The following is a 23,915-nucleotide window of genomic DNA, read 5'->3' on the forward strand; positions in this document are numbered from 1 at the left end:
TATCAAGACCATAAAATCCAGACGACTATCTTCCTTGCCAAGGAAAATGACCGCTCTCAGGCAGCACTTCTCAACTTTGAATCAGCCACTGCACTAGAAGCGTTACATATTCCCTATTTGATGCTAATCCCTTGACTAAAATTAATCCAGAACTCGCTGACGGCATCGGGAAGATCACAGGAACTCCAGTGTATCTACACATCAACCTTAATGCACCTGACCGGACAGGTCATCGAGGCGCGCTGCTCTTCTCATCACGCCAGCGTTGTGAGACGGTGTTGTTTGTGCTGTGCAGTTTTCTCGTGTGTTGCTTCGCCTCAACGTGTCGCCTTCCAGCTCTGTCCGATGAGCGCAGCACTAATTGAACGCCATATCGATAGCTGTCAATGTGTCGCCGTTTGGGCGGAACTGCCTTATTTTCTCCGGAACCTCGCGTCACTTACTGAATCAACATAAAGTTCATTTGCCCTAACTGCAGCCATATTGTTTTTGCAGCCATATTGTTTTTCATTTTCTCCGATCTTATTCATTTCTTATATTTTTTTGTCCTACGCACTGTCCGTTGCTGTCATTCTAAGGGGGCTGTCACCCCGTCAAGCTACTCATTGCTGTAGCTTTTTGTGACTGCTCCTTTCTTTCTTGGAAAGACAAATAAAGCAAATCAAATCAAATCAATACGAAATACGATATCATGAGCCTATATTGATGTCCACTGCAGGACGAAGGGCTCTCCCTGCGATCTCCAATTACCTCTGTCTTGCGCTAGCTGATTCCAACTTGCGCCTGCGAATTTCCTAACTTCATCACTCCACCTAGTTTTCTGCCGTCCTCGACTGCGCTTCCCCTCTCTTGGTATCCATTCTGTAACCCTAACAGTCCACCGGTTATCTATCATACGCATTATGAGATACGATATATATATATTTGGACGTTTCGGTCGGGGTCTGGCCTTCATCAAGAGTGCGATTGCAAGCACACAGAGCTCAATTTATACATTTTCTCTAACCACAAAAAGAAAGGAAAAAAAGAAGAAATGTACCTGGTCTAAGACCACAGGCTCGTGCGCATTTAGTGACGTCATGCATACCAACACGTACATTGACTCATGTCAAACTCAACGAAAATAGGGGAGCGAGAGACATCACCGTGACTAAAAACTTCGGGCGCTATAATGTGACTCCAAACCTGCGCGTGCATACAATGGCGTAAAAATGATAGGTAATTTGTGAGTAACCCACACGTGAACAGGTGCACATTCAGTCGTGTCCACAAGGGAGGAATGACGCAGCCAATTTCACAGGTATGCCGTACAAGTGGTATGCAAAGGTACAAAGGGTGAAAATTCTGCGACACGGTGAAGTAATAAACATCAACACAACAGAAGGGTGTTGTGTCGATGGTCACTACCTCACCTTGTCCCAGAGTTTTTCATTTATCCTTTATTTTATTTTTGATACACACATAGAATTTGTATAAGAAACAGCTTGCCCGCAAATACAAAGAATGTCACTTGTACAAAGAATACCATAGAACGCCATTCGTGGAATTCAGAGGTCAGTGGAGGTCACAGTGCCGGTGTTCCATAGCCAGGTGGGGTTGCACTGACCGTCTGCGTGGTCATACAACAGTTGAAGCAACCTCAAACAAGAAAGAAAAGAAACACTCTCCTGACTGCTGCCATGGCATACCCTTTGTACCTTTGCATATCCCTTTGTACCGCATACCTGTGAAATTAGCCGCCGTGGTTGCTCAGTGGCTATATGGTGTTGGGCTGCTGAGCACGAGCTCGCGGGATCGAATCCCGGCCACGGCGGCCGCATTTATATGGGGGCGAACTGCGAAAACACCCGTGTATTTAGACTTATGTGCACGTTAAAGAACCCCTCAATTTCCGGAGTCCCCCACTACGGCGTGCCTCATCATCAGATCGTGGTTTTGGCACGTAAAACCCCATATTTAATTTTAAACCTGCGAAATTGGCTGCGTCATTCCTCCCTTGTAGACACGACTGAATGTGCACCTGTTCACGTGCGGGTTGCTCAAAATTACCTATCAATCATTTGTTTTACGCCATTGTATGCACGTGCAGGTTTGGAGTCACATTATAGCGCCACTGTATTTGCGCCCGAAGTTTTTAGTGGCGGTGATGTCTCTCGCTCCCTCCTATTTCCGTTCAGTTTGACATGAGGCAATGTACGCGTTGTATGCATGACGTCACTAATTGTACACGTGCCTGTGGTCATAAAAGCAGGTACCGACTCTCTGTTTTTGCAGATTTCTTTTTTTTTTGTCCCCCACGCAGTATGCATGCGCGTGTTTGTAGTCACGTGGATGTCTCTCTCTCGCTCTCCTATTTTCGATGAGTTTGACATGAGTCAATGTACGTGTTGGTATGCATGACGTCACTAAATGTACACGTACTTGTGGTCATAAATCAGGTTCCACTTTCTTTTTTTGTTCCCGACACTGTATGCACGCGCAAGCTTGTAGTCACGTTGATGCCTCTCTTCTTTTTTCCTTTCTTTCTTTTTTTTTGGTTACAGAGAAAATGTATAAATTGAGCTCTGCGTGCTTCCAATCTCACTCTTGATGAAGGCCGGACCCCGGCCGAAACGTCGAAATTAAAATGTTTTTGTTTTTCTACGTGCGCCTGCACTTCTTTTAAGTTATGAAACACCGGATCCGAAGAAATACTTCCTTCGTATATATATATATATATATATATATATATATATATATATATATATATATATATATATATATATATACCAAGGCATCTATGCTTTCAACTAATAGCGTGGCACCCTGCCCGCTGAAGATCAGTCCGCAGAAATCTTGAGAGTGTTTGAAAAAAATTCCTGCGTGCATTTATTGAGCCTATGCTTTGCAGACCAGCTTCGCTCACGTGGATATCCCGAGTGACCTGGACTATCCGCGACCAGCCACTGTCGCGCTCAACATCAGCGGCGCACACAACACGCGCGCCGATGCGGTCGTCGTCGAGGACAAGAAGACGCTGCTGCTCGAGAATTTCAGTTACGACGGCTCGGCACCAGGTACAGATTCTAAAGCTACACTCTCATTGGATAACTTGCAGCTTATTCACAAGGTCCGAAACTTCGGGAATAACTAATTGGGAAAGGGCAAATATTGGTTGCATGGTATATGTGTTGTCAAACAGCGCAAAAGTCAGCATTATCAGAAAACGGGGATGCCACAATGTACAGAAATGCCGCATCAAACGCCTCTGCTGCTGACCTCCAAAAAAATGTTTCATTCCAGAAAGAGAATACAAAAAATATATACTATGGGGTGTCATTTTACAAAACAGAAATGAAAACCGAAAATAGGGGACAATTCACAAATATTGTCAGCCCTGTAACAACACCTAAGCATTAAAATTGGAGAAATTGCCATTCGTCACGCGACAGCGTCACTGATGTCATGCTGACTCTCTAATTAACTTAGATTGTTTAAACTTTGGTCGTACATCATCCGCAACATGTTCGCTATTCCCTTCCAAATTGAATGTCGGTGCCCGATGTAATGGTCTCGGGACACTGGGCAAACAAGCTGCGCGCTCCGTATAACACCTCTAAAGGGGGGGGAGGGGGGGGGGGGGATCGGCATTTAGTAAAAATCTCGAAAGCCCTAGTTAACCGAAACACTCGAGCGCACATCACCCCGAAATTCCCCCCCTCCCCCTTCAGTCGAAATTTACCCCGAATGCAGCCTTTCCTAACGCTTGGCACCATAGAAGAGGATTCTTTATAAACAATATCCACGAGACTTCCAGCTAGGCCAGCTTCGCTGTGACCTTGCAACACAGACCGGGCAGTTTTTTTTTTTTAAGATATGGGGAATATCAAAAAGTTAACTTTGATTAAGGTACCTTTTATCTCGTTATTTGCTTATGTAAATGTTTTGGTTTGCAATCTCGAATACTCTTGTTTCCTTGTGGTTCAGTGTTATTACGTTCAGGTTCAGTGTTGGCGAGCGCTTGGACTGTGAAGAGGTCTCCTGTACATTTCTTTTTGTAAGCAACTTCACATGTGATGTTGCTGTGTTTTAACAGTGGAGCTGTTTAAGCCGGCCGTAATGTGTGCCGCCTGCCACTGCGTTGCCTAGCAACCACCTCGTGGAGCGTCGCGCGCTATACTCGGGAGAGAGAAAGAGAAAATGAGAGCGAGAAAGAGAGAGAGAACCAAATTGTAGCGGCACCAACGAGGCAACGCGCAAAGGTGCTGCCGACGCCATCCGCGCTTCTCCTTTTCCCCGCATTAGCGCCGAACGCTCGCCGTGTCCGTGGCTGCAGCAGGCGCCTCAGGCGGCGGCTCGGCCGAGCTCCCACCAGCTGCGCGCTACTGCGCATGTGACACTCAGCAGCAGACGACACGTAATCCCGGCGTGTCGTCTGCTGCGCGCCGCCCGTACACTGTGCATAGCTTTCGCCCCAATTCCCCTACGTGTGCTCGGACTGCAAGTGCTTTGCGAGGCGTTCCCCGATGCCACGGACTACGAGGAAATGCTTATACACTTCGTATAACTTAGCATCACTTGGAATTACTTCGTATAGCCAGGACCAGCTAGGAACCGATCAGGTCCGCTGTGTCTTTAGCCTTGCGCCACTAGTGCAAGCTACCCCGATTTTTTTTTGTCAGAATTTATCCGGAACCCTAGGCTACAGTGTCGCCTGTTGCTTTGTGGTCTCATCAATAGATGACCAGTGCATCCTAAATGTGATTTTGTATCGCTGGACGTCGTCTCACCTTTCATCACCGCCGTCGTCGTCGTACGAGGGGCATTCATTACAGATTCGCCCATTCGCTGCGCACTGAGAGCAACGAAACTTGGCTCAGTTATTACTCCTTTTCTACAGAGGTGCCTCCTAGGGACGTACACTTCTCCCATCTCTTTAAACAACTTTAAAGACCTCGATTGTAGAAGTCCACAGGTTGGTCCAAAAGCCACGTTGTGACTTATAAGATCCAAGTCTCGTCATCAGGAAAATACTTGGCCTTCAAGAATCACTTCATTGTTGGAGAGAGGTGCAAGTCCGATTGTGAGAGACTGGATGAATAAGGGGGATGCGGTGGAATTTCAAACCCGCATCAGCATGCTTCCATCTGGACAACATGTGAGTTGTGAACAGGGACACTGTCCTGCAGAAGGCGGACAACTTTGGTGAGCATGCCACGTCTCTTGGTTTTGATGGCCTCCCGCAATTTCCGCAGCAGTGAAGCATAGTGTGCCCCAGTAATCGTAGTACCGTTTGCTAGGAAATCCATCAAGACTACTCCGTCCTGGTCCCAAAAAACTGTGAGCATGGTCATGCCTGCCGAGGGTTGTGCACGTACCTTCTTTGGAGCCTTCATGGCATCAACTGGACTTTAGTTTCCGGATCACAGTGATGGAACCACCTTTCATCTTGTGTAATCAGTCTGTTGAAAAAAGTCGCAGTAGTGCCCGAAAGGCGAAGCATTGATTGCGATAGCAAATTAATGGACAGCTATACGAAATAAAGATAGTAGTTTTATCGACCGTATAAATCTGTAAACATAGACATACTAACTAAACTAACAAGCATGGTGTAGGGTGCCCACAAGCAAACATGAGCGCATCTGACTCGATGATCGTGGAAACGCGCTGTCAGAACGCTGGATTGAGTAAGCGCGGCTGCAGCAGCGAGCAAATTGACCTTCGTGCTGCCGCTCGCATCAACGCGAACTGAGCTTCGAAAACACAGCGCAGGTCGGACTCCGTCTCCGCCGCAGATTGCTTTCAAGATACATTGGCTCGGGCGGGCGCGGCGTAACCTCCCCCCCCCCCCCTTCCCCCGGTGTCTTGCGGAGCCTTATGGTTATGTGATTTTCAAAAATGGCGGCCTCCACTTTCTGGATTGTGTTGATCGATAACTGAGTGGGGTTCGCTTCCAATTGGCGCCGTTCCCACCCAAATCCTAACAAATTTGAATTGAGGATGCGCGTTTTGACCACATCATCTGATGGATAATCCTCCCCATAAACCTTTTTCATTGCATCGAACGTCTTTCTTATGTGCGGCCTTTCAAGTAAAAGAACTTGATGACTGCTCTGTATTCCACTTGGTCCATAAATACACCTTGCGCTACTTCAACACCTGTAAAATAAAGACCCTTATCAGTTCGGACTTGCAAACTGGCACGTAACCTATAAAGACCTATACCATTTCACATGCGCAGTTTCAGCATCCTGCAATAAACAAAAAAAGTGTTAGGAGAAATTGGTATTGAACGCCCCTCGTATGGAAGGGTGAGAAGGATGGACCTGTTTTAATAGCGTGAATCATGCACTATGATCTCTTACAGCCGCAGCAATTTTCCCACACATAAAGGAAAATGAATGTCTTAAATAATCGCACCTATTGATGGATTATCTCCTGTTATGTGAATAGCCACTACAAGACAAAATTTCTGAATGGAAGAGCAGCCTAAACAATGTAGGTCCACGAGGAGTAGACATTAGGCCGATCCAAAAAGTATGCCGGTGTAAAAGCTTGCCTTTCGGGTGGGACCAACACAAAGCGGGGCTCTTTTCTCCCCGACCCGCCAGTAGCAATCACAGCGTTGCCGTTTTCTCTACCAGATGCATTCTTCCTCGTCGGAAAGGGAAAGCGGCCGACACCCGACGGCACCAAGATCCCCGACGAGCATGGAAGGTATGAATTGCATTGGATTATTTCATAGCCGAGAAAAGCAGCAAAGCACGCTTCATTGATCAGGCATCAGCTGTGCCACCAAACATTGCGCGAATATTTTTAGACACGTACTTTTTATTCACTTATGTGCAACTCGCACTTGTTATACTGGACTTTTTCAGCCAGAATTGCTGCTAGCAACGCCGTGTGATTTCTTAGAGCGCTTGTCTATGTTATATATCCGTCGAGTTTTGTTTTTCAGGGTGCGAAAGCTGACGGGCTATGTGAACGCTAATGTGCGCCTTACTCTGCCTGGAAACCTGACGGTGGACGATATAGACTGGTTCTCTGTCTACTGTATCACCTACACCGAGGTTTTCATCAAGGCTGACATTCCCAAAGCGCTCAACGTTCCTCCCAGCATAGAACTGCTCATGAAGGAGGTGAGGGAGCAGACACCGGATTTGGCCATTGATTGCCTGCGGAGTTCCCACTAAACACTTCGTCACTTGATTATGCATTTTGGTGTCTCGTGCGCGCAATGTGCACCGCTTCAAGTAATCGAGTTCAAGAACTACACTTACGCTATCTGCCACAGGAAATTTTTTAAATTCTGTATGGCCTAAAAAACACTCCGTATATCACTTCGGCAGACAATTCCACCTTGTTTTTCTCCCGCCCTGAAGACATTAATTGAGAAGTGAAGGCAAATAAACATTAGGGGAGCTTGAAAGCTGGGCGACCAAAATGTGCTAAAATTAGCACTAGCAAAACAAAAGCAATTATGTTTCCTACTCACCAAAGGAGGTATGAATATTCACCTGTAGTTATAATTAGAACTCAGCTTATTAAACGTAGGTTATTAATGGCACGCAGCTAATTAAAGCAATGAAAAAATAATGCTATTGCTAAACTGCTCAAGAACCGATGTACATAGCGGGTATTGTTTGTGCGGCTTCAATGCAGGCGCAGCAAGGACCGGGTGATTTTACCAACTGCGAGGCCATTATCTCCAACCGAATACAAGTGGGTTGGCACCTGGAGACAGACACCATCACATTTCACGTGCGTGCCCAAACGAGTAAGTTTCTAGGTTGATGTGGTTCGTTGTCAGCTCTGAACATGTTCGGTGACAAGAATGCTTTAGCATTAAGAGCGTCAAAGTGGAACAGAGTGCATGCGTGGGAAGCCGGTCAGTGGTGCGTGTGCGTGGAGAGAGAGTGAGAACTTGAACGATGGTACTAGGTAAACAGAGCCTGAAGTATTTCTCTTTACATATATGTATTCAATGAAGTGCAGGCGTACGTATAAAAGCAAAAATTTAATTTCGACGTTTCGGCCGTGGTCCGGCCTTCATCAAAAGTACGATTTCAAGGACCCAGGCAACAATTTGGCGCATTTTCTCGCTCTGTAAGAGTATGGTATGATGTTTCTGGAGGATACGATTTATGTTAGGAGTTGAGGCTGAATACCCGAGTATAAGGTTTGTCCGTGAATCTCGGAGCGCTGGTTTGCGGTTGATGAGCGTCTGACCATCCAGTGCGTCTGCTTTTTGAATCGCGTCGCTGATATCAGAGGGAGGATAACGGTAGCGTGGTAAGTCGTTGCGGAGTTGTTCACAGTTGGAGGCAAAGTCCTCTTTTTCTACCATCCAGAAGGCTGATTGCGGAAGCCGAATATCTATGGGAGACTGACATGGTTGGATGGACTGCATTGAACTGAAAAATGAACTTTAATAACTATTCGTCGCCATACGTCGTCTATGAACCTTTTGTAAAACAACGGTTTTAGCGCGCAGCTCTCAAGAAACTCCTAGTCCAGTATGCCCATATTGTGACGTAGACAGAGAGTGGGAAAAATTGTATTTGCAAAATATATACAGATAAGTCACAGCCAGGATGGCAGAATAACAACAGTCACGAACGTGCTTCTTCAATCGTCATCTTCATCGTCCTGGTGAGCATCTTCTTCAGAATGCGGGAATGGCCCGTAACATATGACCCCCGGTGGTCTGAGCGTCGTCTCGGCACTTAGTCAAGTAAAGGGCTGTAGGCTCAAACGTACGGCTTGAGACGAGACACATGCACGACGTCGGTGAAGATGACGAGCAACCATCCAACGGGGTGATCTCGTATGTGACCTCCGTAAGCTGGCGTAAAGTATTGTGGGGCCCTGAGTAGCGGGAAAGAAGTTTCAAAGACAGGCCGACGTGACCGCAAGGGATCCAAGAAGGACCAAGGAGCCTGGTTCTAAGTGAACGGTTCTGTGGTGGCTATCGTAACGGGCCTTTTGAATCAGCTACGAGGCAGAGAGACGGTCCCGTGCGATGTGACCAGCCGTTTGAGCACGAGCAGCAGTGTCGCGGGCATATTCTGTCAAAGCGTGCGCAGCTGATGGAATTAGTGTCTCGAAGAGCAACGTGGGGTGGCGGCCAAACAAGAGATAAAAATTGGGAGGACGCTTAAGCTTCGATTTTAAGAGTGGAATGCGATAGTATTCAAAGATCCCTGACTGCTTCTCACGCTTCCCGACAACTGCAGCTTAAGCAACCGTAATGGTTACCGGGAAACACTGGCGGCGAACGCTATGCACGAAGCCGAGCTTTCTGGTAAGACGCAGCCTCTTGCGTGGGGCGATCCCGGAGATGTTGCACAGCCGCGATAAAAAAATTGCGTAATTTTCAGGTTTCCGTTTTTGTTTCGCGCTTTTAATATTTCAGTCTGACAAGATTTAACATAAAATACATGCGCTGTGGGTGTTTCGTTTCTTGGCATTTGTTTGTGGATTGTCATTCTCAAAATTCCGAGGAATAGCTTTGCCAAGAATGCAAGACAAGGTATGAGCAACATTAATGATAAAATGGTGTGGCAATATAACCCCCATGTACCGCATGTCATATAAGAAGGCGTGGCATATACATGTAAATACCTAAATATATTCGGAGGGCCGGCGTGGTTGGGGATGGTTTTCTCCGCCACCCGCCGACATCGCACGCCGACGCCGGTTGCCGACGCCGGATTTTCTGCGACACGCGGCCCTTAACGCGGTCGCGTTAAAAGGGGAAACGCCGGCGGTGTCGTGGCAGGACGAGTTGTAGGCGTATGTACTACATAAGGCAAAATTTTGTCCCACTCACGGTGATCTGATGAAACGTACATGGATAACATCGTGATGAGTTGAAGCGTTCTGGAAGTCCATTAGTCTGCGGGTGGAGCACCGATGCCGTGTCCTCTGGCGTCGGTTCGAACTTCTGTAGGCGCTGTGGGGTCAAAATGCGCCAAGATGGGAATACTAAGCAATCTGGTGAGCGTGTGGCATGCATCGGCTTGTTCGGGACCCCATGAAAATATGATTTCCTTCTTCAGCAGCTGTGTTAGTAGACGGGCAATGTCGGCGAAGGTCTTGACAAAACGTCAGAAATATTTCGGACTAATAGAACGTCGGATATTGGAGTCAACAAGTAATCACCATCGGAAATGGAAGGCAGGGACGTCAAGTCCACCGTAGTCGTGCAGGATTCATGTTGCCAGATGAGCTGACTGGCTGTATCCAAGCTTAGCGTCCTGCGTAACCATGGCGACCGCGCTGTAGGCGAATCCTCTGCAGCAACATGGCACGAACCGAGCAGTCCGAAACACACCACCCAGGTGAACGTGACCTGGAAAAGCAACAGACGTAAGCCTGCCATTCTGTAAGTGGTGCCGTGAAAAGTGAAAATGAAAGTAGATTAAAAAAGAAATTCAGAGCCCTTGCCCTGTCGAGAAAATGGGGGTAAGCGAAACTTCTGGCAGGATGGCGCTGTCGCAAGCGTTCAGCTTCGTTTGCCCTAAACTCAGAGTCGGCGGCTCTTCGCTGACGCTTGGCCTCAACATCGCGCTCCCGCAACGGGGGGTCAGCGGCTCTTCGCTAATGTTTTGCCTTGGCCTCGGAAGCCCTCACGCTATAATAGGACGAGAAGCTTCGCTTACCCCCATTTTCTCGACAGGGGAAGGGCTGGTGATGTTGTCTCTTTTGGTCCCACGTGTGACAAGGGTAGTTCAAGGGCGCGTTACAGGTCACCGAGCCCACAGGGGTATGTGCCAGTGAACCCTTTCTGCACTATCACCAGGATCGGCCCACATGACAGGGGGGCCATTGAGCTTGGACTCTTTCTGCACTATCACCAGGATCAGCCCACTTTTCAGCGTAACACTACCACCACTACCGCCTACACTTTTGAGGCAATACAAGCTTCGCTTAAAGATCATCTGGCCGCAGGTGGGATACGAACCCACTTAGCATTACGCGTGCGATGCTCTCTGACAAAGTGAGCTACCGCGGCGCCGTTTTCCGACCCACTTTCTGGGTATTTATGTTTATCTAATTAGGAGTGTTAGCCAGCGCCACCACTCACAGCCTTGCCGGCGGATGTGGAGCATCCTTTCTGCCGCAGGCTTCACGTCTTCGTGACGTGATTGGTGTCATTGCTTGTGGGCTTCTTATGGTATTACTAATAAAAATTGGGCGCCTCGGTTTCCTTTTTTCTCGTTCAATACATAGCGAGGGTCTCGAATCCGGCAGCTTTGATACCTTCAGGTGGCTTGTGCGGGTTTATTGACCAGTTTCCTTCACCCAAAAAGTTCACGCCCCTTTGGGTGATGTTGCGGTAATAAATAAAATCAATATATAAAGGCATACTGTTAAGTGCAGGAGCTAGTTTTGAAACAACCTATTATATAGTCTGGTGCTGTGAATCTTCGCTAAGACTGCCCTAATCTTAAGGTAGCGTTATGCGTACGCAGGCGAGCGAGTAGCTTCCGCTACTTCGCGCCTAATTTATTTTTACTTAAAATTTTTACAAACAGTCTTTCAACAATATACCGTGAGCATAAATTGAACAAATAACTGATCAAGCGTTATTGCGGGGACTTGTCTGTAGCCGGTTTCTAAGCACAAAAATTGCGACAGAACCCATCTCATGCTGAATGCCGACGTCAATGCAATTAGCGTTGAATCAATGTAGTGACACACTGTATCGCCAACACCTGAACGTATTTGCAGCCCCTCTCGTGCTTGCCACTGCACACGCTACGCCATCTAGCTTCGTCGGACCGGGTTCGATTCGGAGAAGCACTTTTCCCGGGATCTTTTTGTCATTGGCCCATACGCAGTGACCCAAGTTGGCGGCAAAGAGTTTCATTAAAGAGCAGCACAGACCGGGTGGTACATACTCAGTGCTCCAAGTTGGTATCAAAAAGGTTCAGTGAACAGCGGCACATTCCCAATCACCCAAGTCGGCGTCGAAGGTTATCATTGAAGAGCGGCACACAAACTATGCTACCTAGTGACACCAGTTGGCCCTACAGTTGGTTTCAAACCCTCTTCGCTCAGCACAGTAGTCCGAAGGGCTACCTATTAGACGATGTAATCCAGTTAACCAAGTTGGAGGGAAAACGGCTAGAGACAGACAGACAGATAGCCTCTGACCCCTGCAAGTACGCCAAGTGCCCTAAGAATTCTAATCGCATTAAATGTGTACGTCTTATAAATAAATAAATAAATGCTGTAAGAGCGCCCTCGTGGGGGAGTTTTACTGCAGGAATTTTTATTCAGAATTTATTGTAGCGGAGTGAGAAGCAATGAAATGCCGTAAGGCAATGGTGGATGTAAAGTCCCTGGATATGCCTTCCTCGTGGTAGCGACATCTTCCTCCGCCCCTCGCAGCAAGTGTCGTTCGCCATGCTCTGCCTAACTGGCATGCGCAGAGCGGCGGTGTCAGGTCATCCATGGCTGATTCTACAACATAACGCCAAGCAAGGAAAGCAAACGTAGGCATTCGTGTTGTGCGGCACTGGGACAACATCAGCTACTCACGCATTAGAAAGCTTACATGCCTAGCCTATGTTACAGCAAGGGGGGTCTCTAGTTTTGTAATCGTGCTCGCTGCCTATTCGCAGTGGGCCCGTTTGGTTTGAGCTCTAGGTTAAAGAAATGAGCTCCCCAGTGGTGACGCCAGAGACTCTACTGCGCCGCTCAAGCACGCTGCAATCGTAGGTGGCGGGAGCTGCGCTCCTTATGGCGACGGACACGTTCCTTCGTATACAAAAGGGTTGGATAAGCCTCTGTCTTGCTGCCCGAGTCTCTTCACGCCATTTCTAGGGTTCGTGCAGAACATTTGACTGAAACTTCAAGGGCAATTCAGGGATTTCAAAGATACGAAAGGCCAAAATTCATGGAGAGGGCACGAAACCTTATTTGCAACCATGCACTGGAAGAAAGTGAAATATCCTTTTTTAGCTGAGCAGTTGCTGAGTTGGGCGCACGTTTCAAGCTCTTCACAAGTTTTTTTTTTTTTTTTCAAAATTCACTTCCCCATTGTAATGACGTCAGTCGCCTTTTAGCATGATCATGTCCAGGTATTTGCGACATCGACCACTAGCACCATCCACAGCTGTCTACGACGCGTGGGGCCATGGTCCAAGAGTCTGTCTCTGAAAATGGCCTGTTATCAAATTGGTTGAACACATCCCGTAGAACGTCGCGTTCAATGTCATAACGATCACAAAAACCCAGCACGTGTTCCGTGGTCTCTGCACAGTTGCATGAGTCACAGATAAGTGTAGCTGACGTTACAATAAGGAACGAGTAGGCTTTCCTAAAAGCCAGCCCTAACCAGACATGGCACAGTAAATTTGCATCATGGCGGGAGAAGTGGGATGGAATATGCAGCTTCAATGTAGGATCAAGCCGGTTCGAGGCAGTCGAGGTGTTCCACGAAGTTTGCGTCTTGGTGTGAGCAAATAAACGAAGACCCCTCACAGCATCCGTTCTTGAAAAGGGTATGGGAATGCCTGCTTTCCTTTATGGACCGACCGGGCGGCAACATCAGTAAGGTCCCTACCGACGATGCCACAGTGCAGTCATTGGAAGAAGCTGTCATTTTCTCTTGTGAGGGCTTGATGGAGAACTTCTCTAATCTCAAACATCAGTTGTTCATGGGGCTTGCGTCGTAAGACTCACTGCAGACTCTGAAGAGCTGCCTTAGAGTTACAAAAAACGACCCACGTTCGAGGTGGTGCTTTCACGATATCAGCCGAGCTCAGGGAGGTAAATTCCGTTCATGTTGTTATGTGGGACACTGAACTTTATTGTGACATATAAGGCCGCGATGGCACCAGTGCCTGTGAAACTGGTGGCTGGGACAGTTCCATCGGTGTAAATGTGCGTTCTTTGTCTGTATGCCTCGTTCAGTAATGACAATGTCAACTGTCGTAAAGCCGCTGTTTAATGACGGGTCTTCTTCATAATCTCCAGAATTGCGAGGCGTACTTGTGGCTGTCGTAGGCACCATAGGGGTAACAGTAATCTCGGTGCTGGTTTAAAGCCCGACGGAAGGCAGCTTTGATGTGTCGCAACAAAATGTGGCATGAAGCTTTGGCACCCCAGGCGTTGGAGGTTTGCGCCTACGCGCAATTCCATGACGCCGTACCCAGTTTCTCCCAACGGCCGGGCTATCGCATATCAGAAATCTCATCGCTTCTTAGGTATGATTATTGACAGTGACTTTTCATGAACTCCCCACTGCATCTACCTGAAGAGGAGACTAATACCGATTCTTCATATAATAAAGTTCCTCTGCGGAAAAACCTGGTGCATGTCGGCACGTTCCATGCTAAAGGTGTACCCAGCACTGTTTCTGGGCTATTTACGCTACAGCTTGCCGGTTTTGGCGAACACTTGCAAAACAAATATTCGTATCCTCGAAAGTTTGTAAGGCCAGGCTCTACCGCGTAGTCTTGGACTACAATGGAGCGCCTGGACTCGCGCAACGCTCATGATAGCTAGAGACTATGATTCCATCATACGTCACAGTTGACAACTCCAACTTGACAACTACGTCACAGTTGACAACGCGTCCCCAGCCACTCTATTGCTGCTTTGTCGGCGAAAAGGGTTGTCGGCATTACACAAGAGGTCTATAGCTGGAAAGAAGTAATGGCTACCTGCATCATGGACCCGGGTCACGACTGTGGCGAGATCTGTGCACCTTCGGTCCAAATTTGGCTTCATTTGCCAACCCGACAGTTTCCGGCATGTCACACAGCTCCTTACCTAGAGCGGTTTTTTTTATTCATTTTAATTTAAGCTTGCGTTAACCAGTTTCTTTTTATCTACTTGTGTGCATCCTTTCTTGTCATGTGTAACATGGCCATATCAAACCAACTCATGTAGAGCATATAGAAAATTAACTGTTTTTAAATTGAAATGTGAAATTCAACATGAATGAGGGTTAAGGTTTGATTCATGCACAAGAGAGTGGACGAAGGTGCAACCATAACTCAAGTATCAGCACGCAGAGGCAGTGGGTTTGTCTCCCACCGGCAGCAAAATTTTAGTTTTTCTTTGGGAACCTTGTCGTAAATTTGCGCTTAATTCATAATTAACTTTATATTTCAATTTAAAAATAAACTGTTATTTTTCCCTACGCCTTCCTTAGCTTCATTGCTTGTTGGCCTGATATGGTCACCAGACATTGTTCTCGATCATGAAATAGGGCGTCTCTCAGATGTTAAGATGTGGCAGCTTCCCTTAGGTTTCCAGCTTGCTGACTTTTTTTTTCTTGTGTATTTGTGTTTTCAAAGCAAATAATAATACTAAAGGCCCAAAAGCGTATTTTGTTTGGATGTTGTTTCATCGTGTTCACATACACAATTCCAGTCAATTTATGGCTTCTGCACTGTTTTCCTCGTAAAATTAAATGGCCCTTGAGCGATGTCAGAAGCTTTCGTCTTCAATAGAACGAACATGTTGGTAGAACCTATTTTGTGTGAACTGCTGACCTCTTGAATCGTAAACATTTACCGTTGCACAAATCCTGGGGCCATCGCCATGATGTCGCATCAAGCAGCTGTGATTCAGGCAGTGGACAAAACTCGCGACCATTTTCACTGACGAGTCACGTTATTCTACGTTCCAGTGCCAGGCCAATGGACAGCCTTCGGCACGAGCGGTGTCAAGGACAGGAGTGCCATGGTTGGCGCCGACGTGGCCGTGATCTTTGTCCGCCGCGACAGCCGCGTCTCCGTCGCCGACTATTACCTTTCGTCCAAAGCACAGGTAATGACGCAGCGGCAATGACTGCGTGCACAGCTCGAGAAAGTGTCACCCTTTTCAGTGCTCAAGTAGCGGCGGAGTTTGTCCGGACAACAAAGTTGGCGGTACCGAGGACCTGCAGCTCGTCTCGGCCCGTTACGACAACGGCGTTGTTGACGTCATTTACTCCCGAAAATTGGCGACAGGTACTGTTCTCGCCGTGACGCACAACGCTAAGAATGTGTCGGAATGCACTATACCGTAGTGCTGCCCAAAACACACCATTTTCGAGTTGCCGTATGGAGAAATCCTGTTTAATCTGTTTTGCGGGGTGGTAATAATGTTGGTTGAGGCTAGGAAGGAGAATTTTCAAGGAAGCCGGGGAATCCTTAGAAGGAGCTTTCGCTAATATGCCGCGTAAATTAGTAATGACTACCGAGTATGAATAGTAAAAACGAGAATGAATGGTACACAAAATAGTCGTATAGTCGTATAGGTTCTTCACAATGTACTTATCAGAAATGAATACGCGAATAGACATTTTAGCTACTGTTATGCTCATATTAGTTTCACGTAGTATTTCTACAACCACTTCGGTAAAGACATCGTGTTCTTTTTTTTTTTTTTTTCTTTTTTTGTGTGTGTGACTGGAATGCCTTACTATGATATGACTATTTAAGACGTCTCACAAAGAGAACTTGACATAGTACCTAAAACCATCATGTCGAAAAACGCAAATCTCAATCAAGCCCAAGCTCCTTGAAACTTCCGTAAATCCGACCTGACAATAACTCCTCTCCCCTAAATATATATAGAAAGATGAGAAGCACAACTTGGCGGTTATCTTTCGTTTATTTACCCGATATTTTTGGTCGGTCCACCGACCGAAACTGTTCGAAGTTGTGCTTCTGATCTCTCGAAATGCGCTTGGCCCATTGGAAAATACAGTTAATATATATAACGAGAAGTTAGGAAACCGAGGGGCCCGATTATTATCAGTCCAATCATAAGAAGCCAGCAAGCACTAACACAAAGAAGAGCATAGGGGAAATTGTGGTTGCTCATTTAAGGAAAGCAATGACAAATAAATTAAAATGCTAGTCGGCAAATCGACGAAAAAACAACTGGCCGCAGGTGGGATGCGAACCCACGTCTTCGCATGACAATTTTCCATGGGTTCTCCTTCGTGTCATTTTCGGTTTCTTGATATATATATATATATATATATATATATATATATATATATATGAAGGAAGTAGTTCTTCAGATCCGGTGTTTACTAAATTAAAAGAATTGCAGGCGCACGTAGAAAAGCAAAAACATTTAATTTCAACGTTTCGGCCGGAGTCCAGCCTTCATCAAGAGTGCGATTGCAAGCACACAGAGCTCAATTTATACATTTTCTCTAAGAAAAAAAAACGGCACCTAGCCTATGACCACAATACGTGTACATTTAGTGACGTCATGTATATAAAACGTACATTCGCTCATGTCAAACGCAACGAGAAAAAAAAAAAAGAGAGAGAGAAAAAACGAGAGAGAAATGTCTCTCTTTTTTTTTTTTTTTTTTTTATCGTTGAGTTTGACATGAGGGAATGTACGTTTCGTATGCATGACGTCACTAAATGTACACGTATCGGGGTCATAGGCTAGGTGCCGTGTTTTTTCGTTTTTTTTTTTTTTTTTTTTCTTGAGTTTGACATGAGGTGACATTCTCAGGACTGAACCAGTTTTGAGATATTAATTTTCAAAGTGTCCGACGAAATGCATGGGCGTTCCAGTTAACTTTGTGAGGAAAACCCTGTTTTATGCAATAAAGCACAAAAGTAACAAGGAACACCAATGCATTTCGTCGGACACTTTGAAAATGAGTATCTCGAAACTGGTTCAGTCCTGAGAATTCGTTCTAAGTGGATACGCCTTACGAACTCAGTGGCTATAATTCGTAGATTGTAAGATGTGCCGTAATATAATTAATTAAAAGTGAATTAGCGTAATTTTGCTAATTATTCAATTAGGTGTATTGATTTCTCGTGGAAGTAATGGCTGCTTCATCGAGTAGTTTATATCAAGGATTATAATTGCGCTACCTGCCACAGGCAATTTTAAAAAATTTGGTGCAGCTAAAATGAAACCCCCTGTATATATATATATATATATATATATATATATATATATATATATATATATGGTGTTCATTCTTCAGTTTTACGGAATTTTTAGAATTCGCCTGTGGCAGGTAGCATAATTCTCATCATTGAGCTGGGTTATTCGATGAGGCGGACATTAGTAGCACGCGAAATAGCTACACATATTCAACCAATTAACTTCTTAGTTCATTAATTTATGACACCTATTGCAATTTACGAATTGTAGCCGGTTAGCTTGTCAGGAATGAATTTCCAGAATGACACCAGTTTGGAGATATGCGCCATCAAACTCGCCGTAAAAATGCACTGTTGTTTCACTTACTTTTTTTTACCAGAATGCTGTTTTATACATTGAAACACAAAAGTAACTGGAACGCCCATGTATATCGTCGCACACTTTGGGAAATAATATCTCGAAACTGGTGTCATCCTGGAAATTTGTTTCAAGTGAATGCGTCTTGCAAACTCACCGGCTACAATTCGTAAATTGCAATATGTGTCCTAAAGTAATTAACTAAGAAGTTCATTAGTCAATTTTTCTTCGTTGTTTGAATATGTGTTTAGATTTCTCGTGCTACTAATGTCTGCCTCTTCGATTAACCCAGCTCAACGATAAGAATTTTGCTACCTGCCACAGGCGATTTTTAAAAATTCCACAAACCTTAATTTTGAACACCCCGTATATGGCAAGAGGAATATGACGAAGACAAAGGTAATGTTCAGTAGCCTGGCAAGGGAACAAGAATGCATGGTCACCAGTCAGCCTGTAGAGTCTGTGCAGGAGCTCGTTTATCTATGTCAGTTACGCACAGAGACCCTGATCATGAGGACGAAATTTACAGAAGAATACAAGAATAAAATGGGTTGGAGTGCATAAGGCAGGCATTACCAAGTCCTGACTGGAAGCTTACCACTGTCATTGAAAAGAAGAGTGTACAATCATTGCATTCTACCGGTGCCAACATATGGGGCAGAAACTTCGAGGTTAACAAAGAAGCTCGAGAACAAGTTAAGGACCGCACAAAGAGCAATGGAACGAGAAACGTTAGGCCTAGCGTTAAGAGACAGGAAGAGAGTGGTGTGGATCAGAGAGCAAGCGTGGAAAGGCGATATTCTAGTTGACATTAAGAGGAAAAAATGTAGCTGGGCAGGCCATGTAATGCGTAGGATGGATAACCGGTGAACCATTACAGTTACAGAATTGATACCAAGAGAAGGGAAGCACAGTCGAAGACGGCAGAAAACTAGGTGGAGTGATGAAGTTAGGAAATTTGCAGGCGCAAGTTGGAATCAGCTAGCGCAAGCAAGGGGTAATTTGAGGTCGCAGGGAGAGGTCTTCGTCCTGCAGTGGACATAAATATTGGCTGATGATGAAGTGCAACACTCTGTATATCCTCTTGTGCTCAGTGACCGAAGTTGTCTAGCTGCTTGGACCACTATCGTCGCAATGCCGTCGTTTCGTGGTCGTCGTTCGTGATCTGACGTCATGCCTTCATCGTCACGCATTCTACTCAAGTTTTGAGGAAAACACTGTTTTATGCATTGAAGCACTAAGTTAACTGGAACGCCCATGCATTTCGTCGGACACTTTGAAAATTAGTATCTCGAAACTGATTCAGTCCTGGGAATTCGTTCCAAGTGGATACACTTTGCGAACTCCGCGGCTATAATTCGTAGATTGAAAATGTGCCGTAAAATAATTATAGTTAAAAAGTTAATGAGCGTAATTATTCAATAGGGGTTTTGATTTCTCGTGGAAGTAATGGCCGCTTCATCGAGTAGTTTAGATTAAGGATTACAATTGTGCTATGTGCCACCGGCAATTTTTAAAAATTTGGTGCAGCTAAAATGAAACACCTTGTACATATATATATATATATATATATATATATATTTTTTTTTTTAATCAGGTAACGTATGTTAGTAGAAAACTGTTTTAGAAGCCGCCGGCAATGTAGTAAAGTAGAGGATTTAATATTTGATGGCATAGAATTCCAAAATGAAATTGCAGAAAAGGAGGTTGTCACTTTACCGTAGTTAGTGCTTACTTTGGAAGCAAGATGCTATTATTTTCAAAAAATTTTATTATTGGATTTTACGTGCCAAAACTACGATCTGATTATGAGGCACGCCGTAATGGGAGACTCCGAAAAATTTGGACCACCTGGAGTTCTTTAACGTGCGCCTAAATCTAAGTACACGGGTTTGAAGCTAAACATTTCGACAGAATTACCTGTCTGGTTGGGAAAATTGATTAAGACTTAGAGAGTGACTCCAACCAAATAAGGGAATTTATTAGCCCGACGTTTCGGAGCCGATTCGGCTCCTTCTTCAGGGGGTATTCTTCGGAGATGTGCATATTTTAAAAGCTCCATCGTAAGAAAGGAGGAAGGGGGAGAGGGCGGAAGGTGGGTAGACACTCGACAGGGCACCTGTTCTTGACAGACGGAAAAGGCGAAATGATGGGGTGGCTGCGGCGTTGCTGGTCGGCTGGGTTGACCGATGCTGGGGGCACTTTACCCACGGGAATGCCGTTGAAGGGGGGGAGCGGGACGAGATGTTTTGGTGTTGGTGACCTTGAGCGGGGGGTCCTTTCTTTCCTTTGTCGCGTCTCCAAGGCCATGGACATACACAGAAGGCAACGACAGAAGGTAGAGTGCCCTTCACGCGGTTTATATTACCCGCCGTATTTTGAGTGTGCAATGACTCCAGTAGCAGCCTTTTTCGCCAGTTTGTCTCTGTTTGAAGGATTTGCGTTTCTTGGAAAGAAATCTTGTGGTCGGCGCCTTCGGAATGGTCGGTGACGGCGCTGCGTATTTGGTTGAATGTTCTGACATCATTATCATGTTGTCCGATTCTTTCTTTTAGATTTTTGGTTTCCCCGATGTACGACGCCGGACAGTCGCCACAGCTGATTTTATAGACGACGCCTTGAGCGTCGTCTATAAAACGAGTGTCCATCCCATACGTCAAAGGTACCAACGAAGCTCTCAGCTGAATATGAAAAAGGCCTCAAAGTCGCGCACAAACCGATGAACACGCTGAATATCCCCATTTCTTAAACCAAAGGACCGTCCAACAAAAAAAAAAAAAAAAAAGCTCAAGGCGTCGTCTATAAAATCAGCTGTGGCGACTGTCCGGCGTCGTACATGGGGGGAAAGCAAAAATCTAAAAGAAAGAACCAGACAACATGAAAACGACGTCAGAACATTCAACCGAATACGCAGCGCCGTCGCCGAATATTCCGAAGACGCCGACCACAAGATTTCTTTCCAAGAAACCCAAATCCTGCAAACAGAGACAAACTGGCGAAAAAGGCTACTACTGGAGTCTTGGCACATTCAGAACACGGCGGGTAATATAAACCGCGTGAAGGGCATCCTTCCCTCTTTGTATGTTCATGGCCTTGCAGACGCGACGAAATGAAGAAAGGACTCTAGCTCACCAACCACATCTGGCCCTCCGTCAACGGCATTGCCGCGGGTAAGGCGCCCCCAGCATCGGTCAACCAAGTTGAAATGTGTTGGTTAATGGTAGAATTTCAAGATAGAATGTGTAAGCGCAACTGGACGAGGACATAGAAAGAAACAGATACACAGAGACAGCCCTTTTGTAAAGGAGTCATGGCAAGGCCTATGAAACAGCAAAATTAGGAGAAAGGTGGGTGAGCAAGCCTTCAGTGTCACTATACGAAAAAGAGATACGATACCTAGGTTTATCGATGTAACTTTTCAAGTTCTTGTTTTTATCATGCCTTAGTCGTGTGTACGGTTCATCGATATGCGCCAATGAATGTTCCATTTTTGTCCTTTTTATCTTCTTTGTTTCCGCTCGTTCGGTATATATTTATCAGTGCGTGCGAAAATAAAATCTATAGTTGAAAGTTGCGCTGTCTCTGTGTATATGTTTCTTTCTACGTCCTCCTCCAGTTGCCCTTACACATTCTATCATGGATTCCAACCAACTACCCCGCCAACGTGTTTTAACCGGAATTTCAAGAGTGCGGAAAGTTGGTACTGGATGATGCAGTGTACTAACTATTGGTAGTTATTCGAACCGCCCGGCTCTGATGGCGAATGAGGGATGTCAGGTGTGAGGGGTATGTGTCTCCGCACGATGAAACACCGTAAGTAAGGTGACTGTTAATGAAAGCGTAGTAAAGTGTCTTCTTAATGACAGAATTTACGTGAATGTTATATTTAATGTTAGGGTCTAATGTAACACCTAGAATAGTAATAAAGTTAGATGAGTTATCGTACGCGTTATTAGGGACGAGTGAAATAACATAAAGTTTGTTTTACCTTGGGTTTATTTTTAGCAATTTATTCTTACACCAAGAAACAACATTCGTGTCGTCGGCGTTTAACTTTGTTAGTAAACTGTTAATATCTTTATGGCTGTTGAATATCGTTATATCATCGGCATAGAGGATGCAGTCAGAACAATTAAGTGATGATGGTAAGTCATTAATGTAGATAAGGAATAATAGAGGATGCAATATTGATCCTTGCGGAACGCCCTGGTTAGTTGTTATTGGAGAGGATAAAACACTTCCATAGCTAACAACCTGGGTTCTGTTAGTAAGGTAGCTTTGCAAATGGACTAAGGCAGGTCAACAAATTCCCAAGGATTGAAACGTAGCATACAAAATGGAGTGGTTAATGGTGTCAAAAGCTTTAGGGAATCAATAAATACCTCCCCTGCCCATAGCCCATCATCGATCAACTGTTTTATGATATCAGTTGGTTTTATCAGTGCTAATTCCGTTGATAAGTTAGCACGTAAACCAAACTGCTCAGTTGCCAAAAGGTTAAATATTGTTAAGTAGTTCATTAGGTTATTAACAATGAGCTTCTCAATTATTTTACTAAAAAGTGGGAAGATGGTTAGCGGGTGGTAATTAGAAAAATAAACATAAAAATGATAATTAGAAAAACAAAAAATTCACCGACGATTACGAAACTGCGTAATGCGAAATTTGAGCACATCTATATACGTGTTTCCATTTCAGGATATATTGGCTGGCGCGGACAATCTGTCTCGCGCGGCACTTTGCAAACGGAACGAACTATGGCGCGCCTGCCTGGCTAATCGGGAGATCGCGAGAGGCAGCGCGTGGATGACGCGTGGGCGCTATTCAGAGCAGCCGCCGCAGACAGACCTCTGCTCATGCAGCGCTTTGTTTCCATATTTTGTATCGGTGGCGTCATCGATGAACAGATGACGGCGCGCTACTCTGCCGCAAATTCTCCAGTCGGATATTTATGTACGTCCAAGGCTGTCAGAATTATTACACTGTTTTCAACCATGCTTTTTCTCATCGCGCGTCTTGTTAGCACTCGTTTCCATGTGCTATAAACGTTTTTTAAGCCCTAACGGAAGGCGTGCTACCCATGGGACGAGCAAACAACCTCAAAGGTGCAAAACTTGTTAAAGTAATATGTCATTTTATTATGGGGAACTGAGACTTCTATTGCAAGTGCTCCAAATAAACAGCTTCGCTAAAAATTGGGTTGGGATGGTCGCACAAATCTGCTGTAACTTTTTTTTTATGTTATCCAGGTTCATACATCATTCACGTCCTACCTGAATATTCTTACATTTTAATCTTACCACACTTCATGTTTAGGAAAAATAACAGCGCTGGGTAGACAAGTACACAAAGAACACAACACTGGCGCTGACTCACCAACTGAATTTTATTTCAAGGAAAAATCACATTTATACACCATGGCCGACCGAGCGACAAAAAGTATAAATGTGAATTTCCTTGAAATAAAATTCAGTTGTGAATCAGCGCCAGTGTCGTGTTCTTCGATCTTTGTGTCCTTGTCTACCCAGCATTGTTATTTTTCCTAAACATGAATTCTCACCAACTCGCCCAAGCTTGTCTTCTTTTACCACACTTCGCAACATATATTCGATGTTCGTAGCTCACCCCACATGTCATAGTTTTAATGCATACACAATATCTTTTACGCATTTTACAGCTAATGTTTTTGGCCAATATACAGCCAA

At 45.2% G+C, this 23,915-nt stretch overlaps 1 protein-coding gene across 1 annotated transcript in view; it reads left to right on the top strand.

Annotated features, from left to right (window-relative positions):
* LOC119455776 (protein Skeletor, isoforms B/C-like) overlaps positions 1 to 23,915 on the top strand; it is a gene marked incomplete at its 5' end in the record, with an annotated part of 138,327 nt that overhangs the window by 83,524 nt on the left and 30,888 nt on the right. The window contains 6 exons of the mRNA XM_037717238.2: positions 2,891 to 3,056; positions 6,624 to 6,696; positions 6,938 to 7,118; positions 7,642 to 7,756; positions 15,632 to 15,771; positions 15,830 to 15,953. Coding sequence (XP_037573166.2) covers positions 2,891 to 3,056; positions 6,624 to 6,696; positions 6,938 to 7,118; positions 7,642 to 7,756; positions 15,632 to 15,771; positions 15,830 to 15,953 — 799 coding nt within the window. The remainder of the gene's footprint in view (positions 1 to 2,890; positions 3,057 to 6,623; positions 6,697 to 6,937; positions 7,119 to 7,641; positions 7,757 to 15,631; positions 15,772 to 15,829; positions 15,954 to 23,915) is intronic.

The sequence above is a fragment of the Dermacentor silvarum genome, chromosome 1 (assembly GCF_013339745.2).
Source record: "Dermacentor silvarum isolate Dsil-2018 chromosome 1, BIME_Dsil_1.4, whole genome shotgun sequence".
NCBI lineage: Eukaryota > Metazoa > Arthropoda > Arachnida > Ixodida > Ixodidae > Dermacentor > Dermacentor silvarum.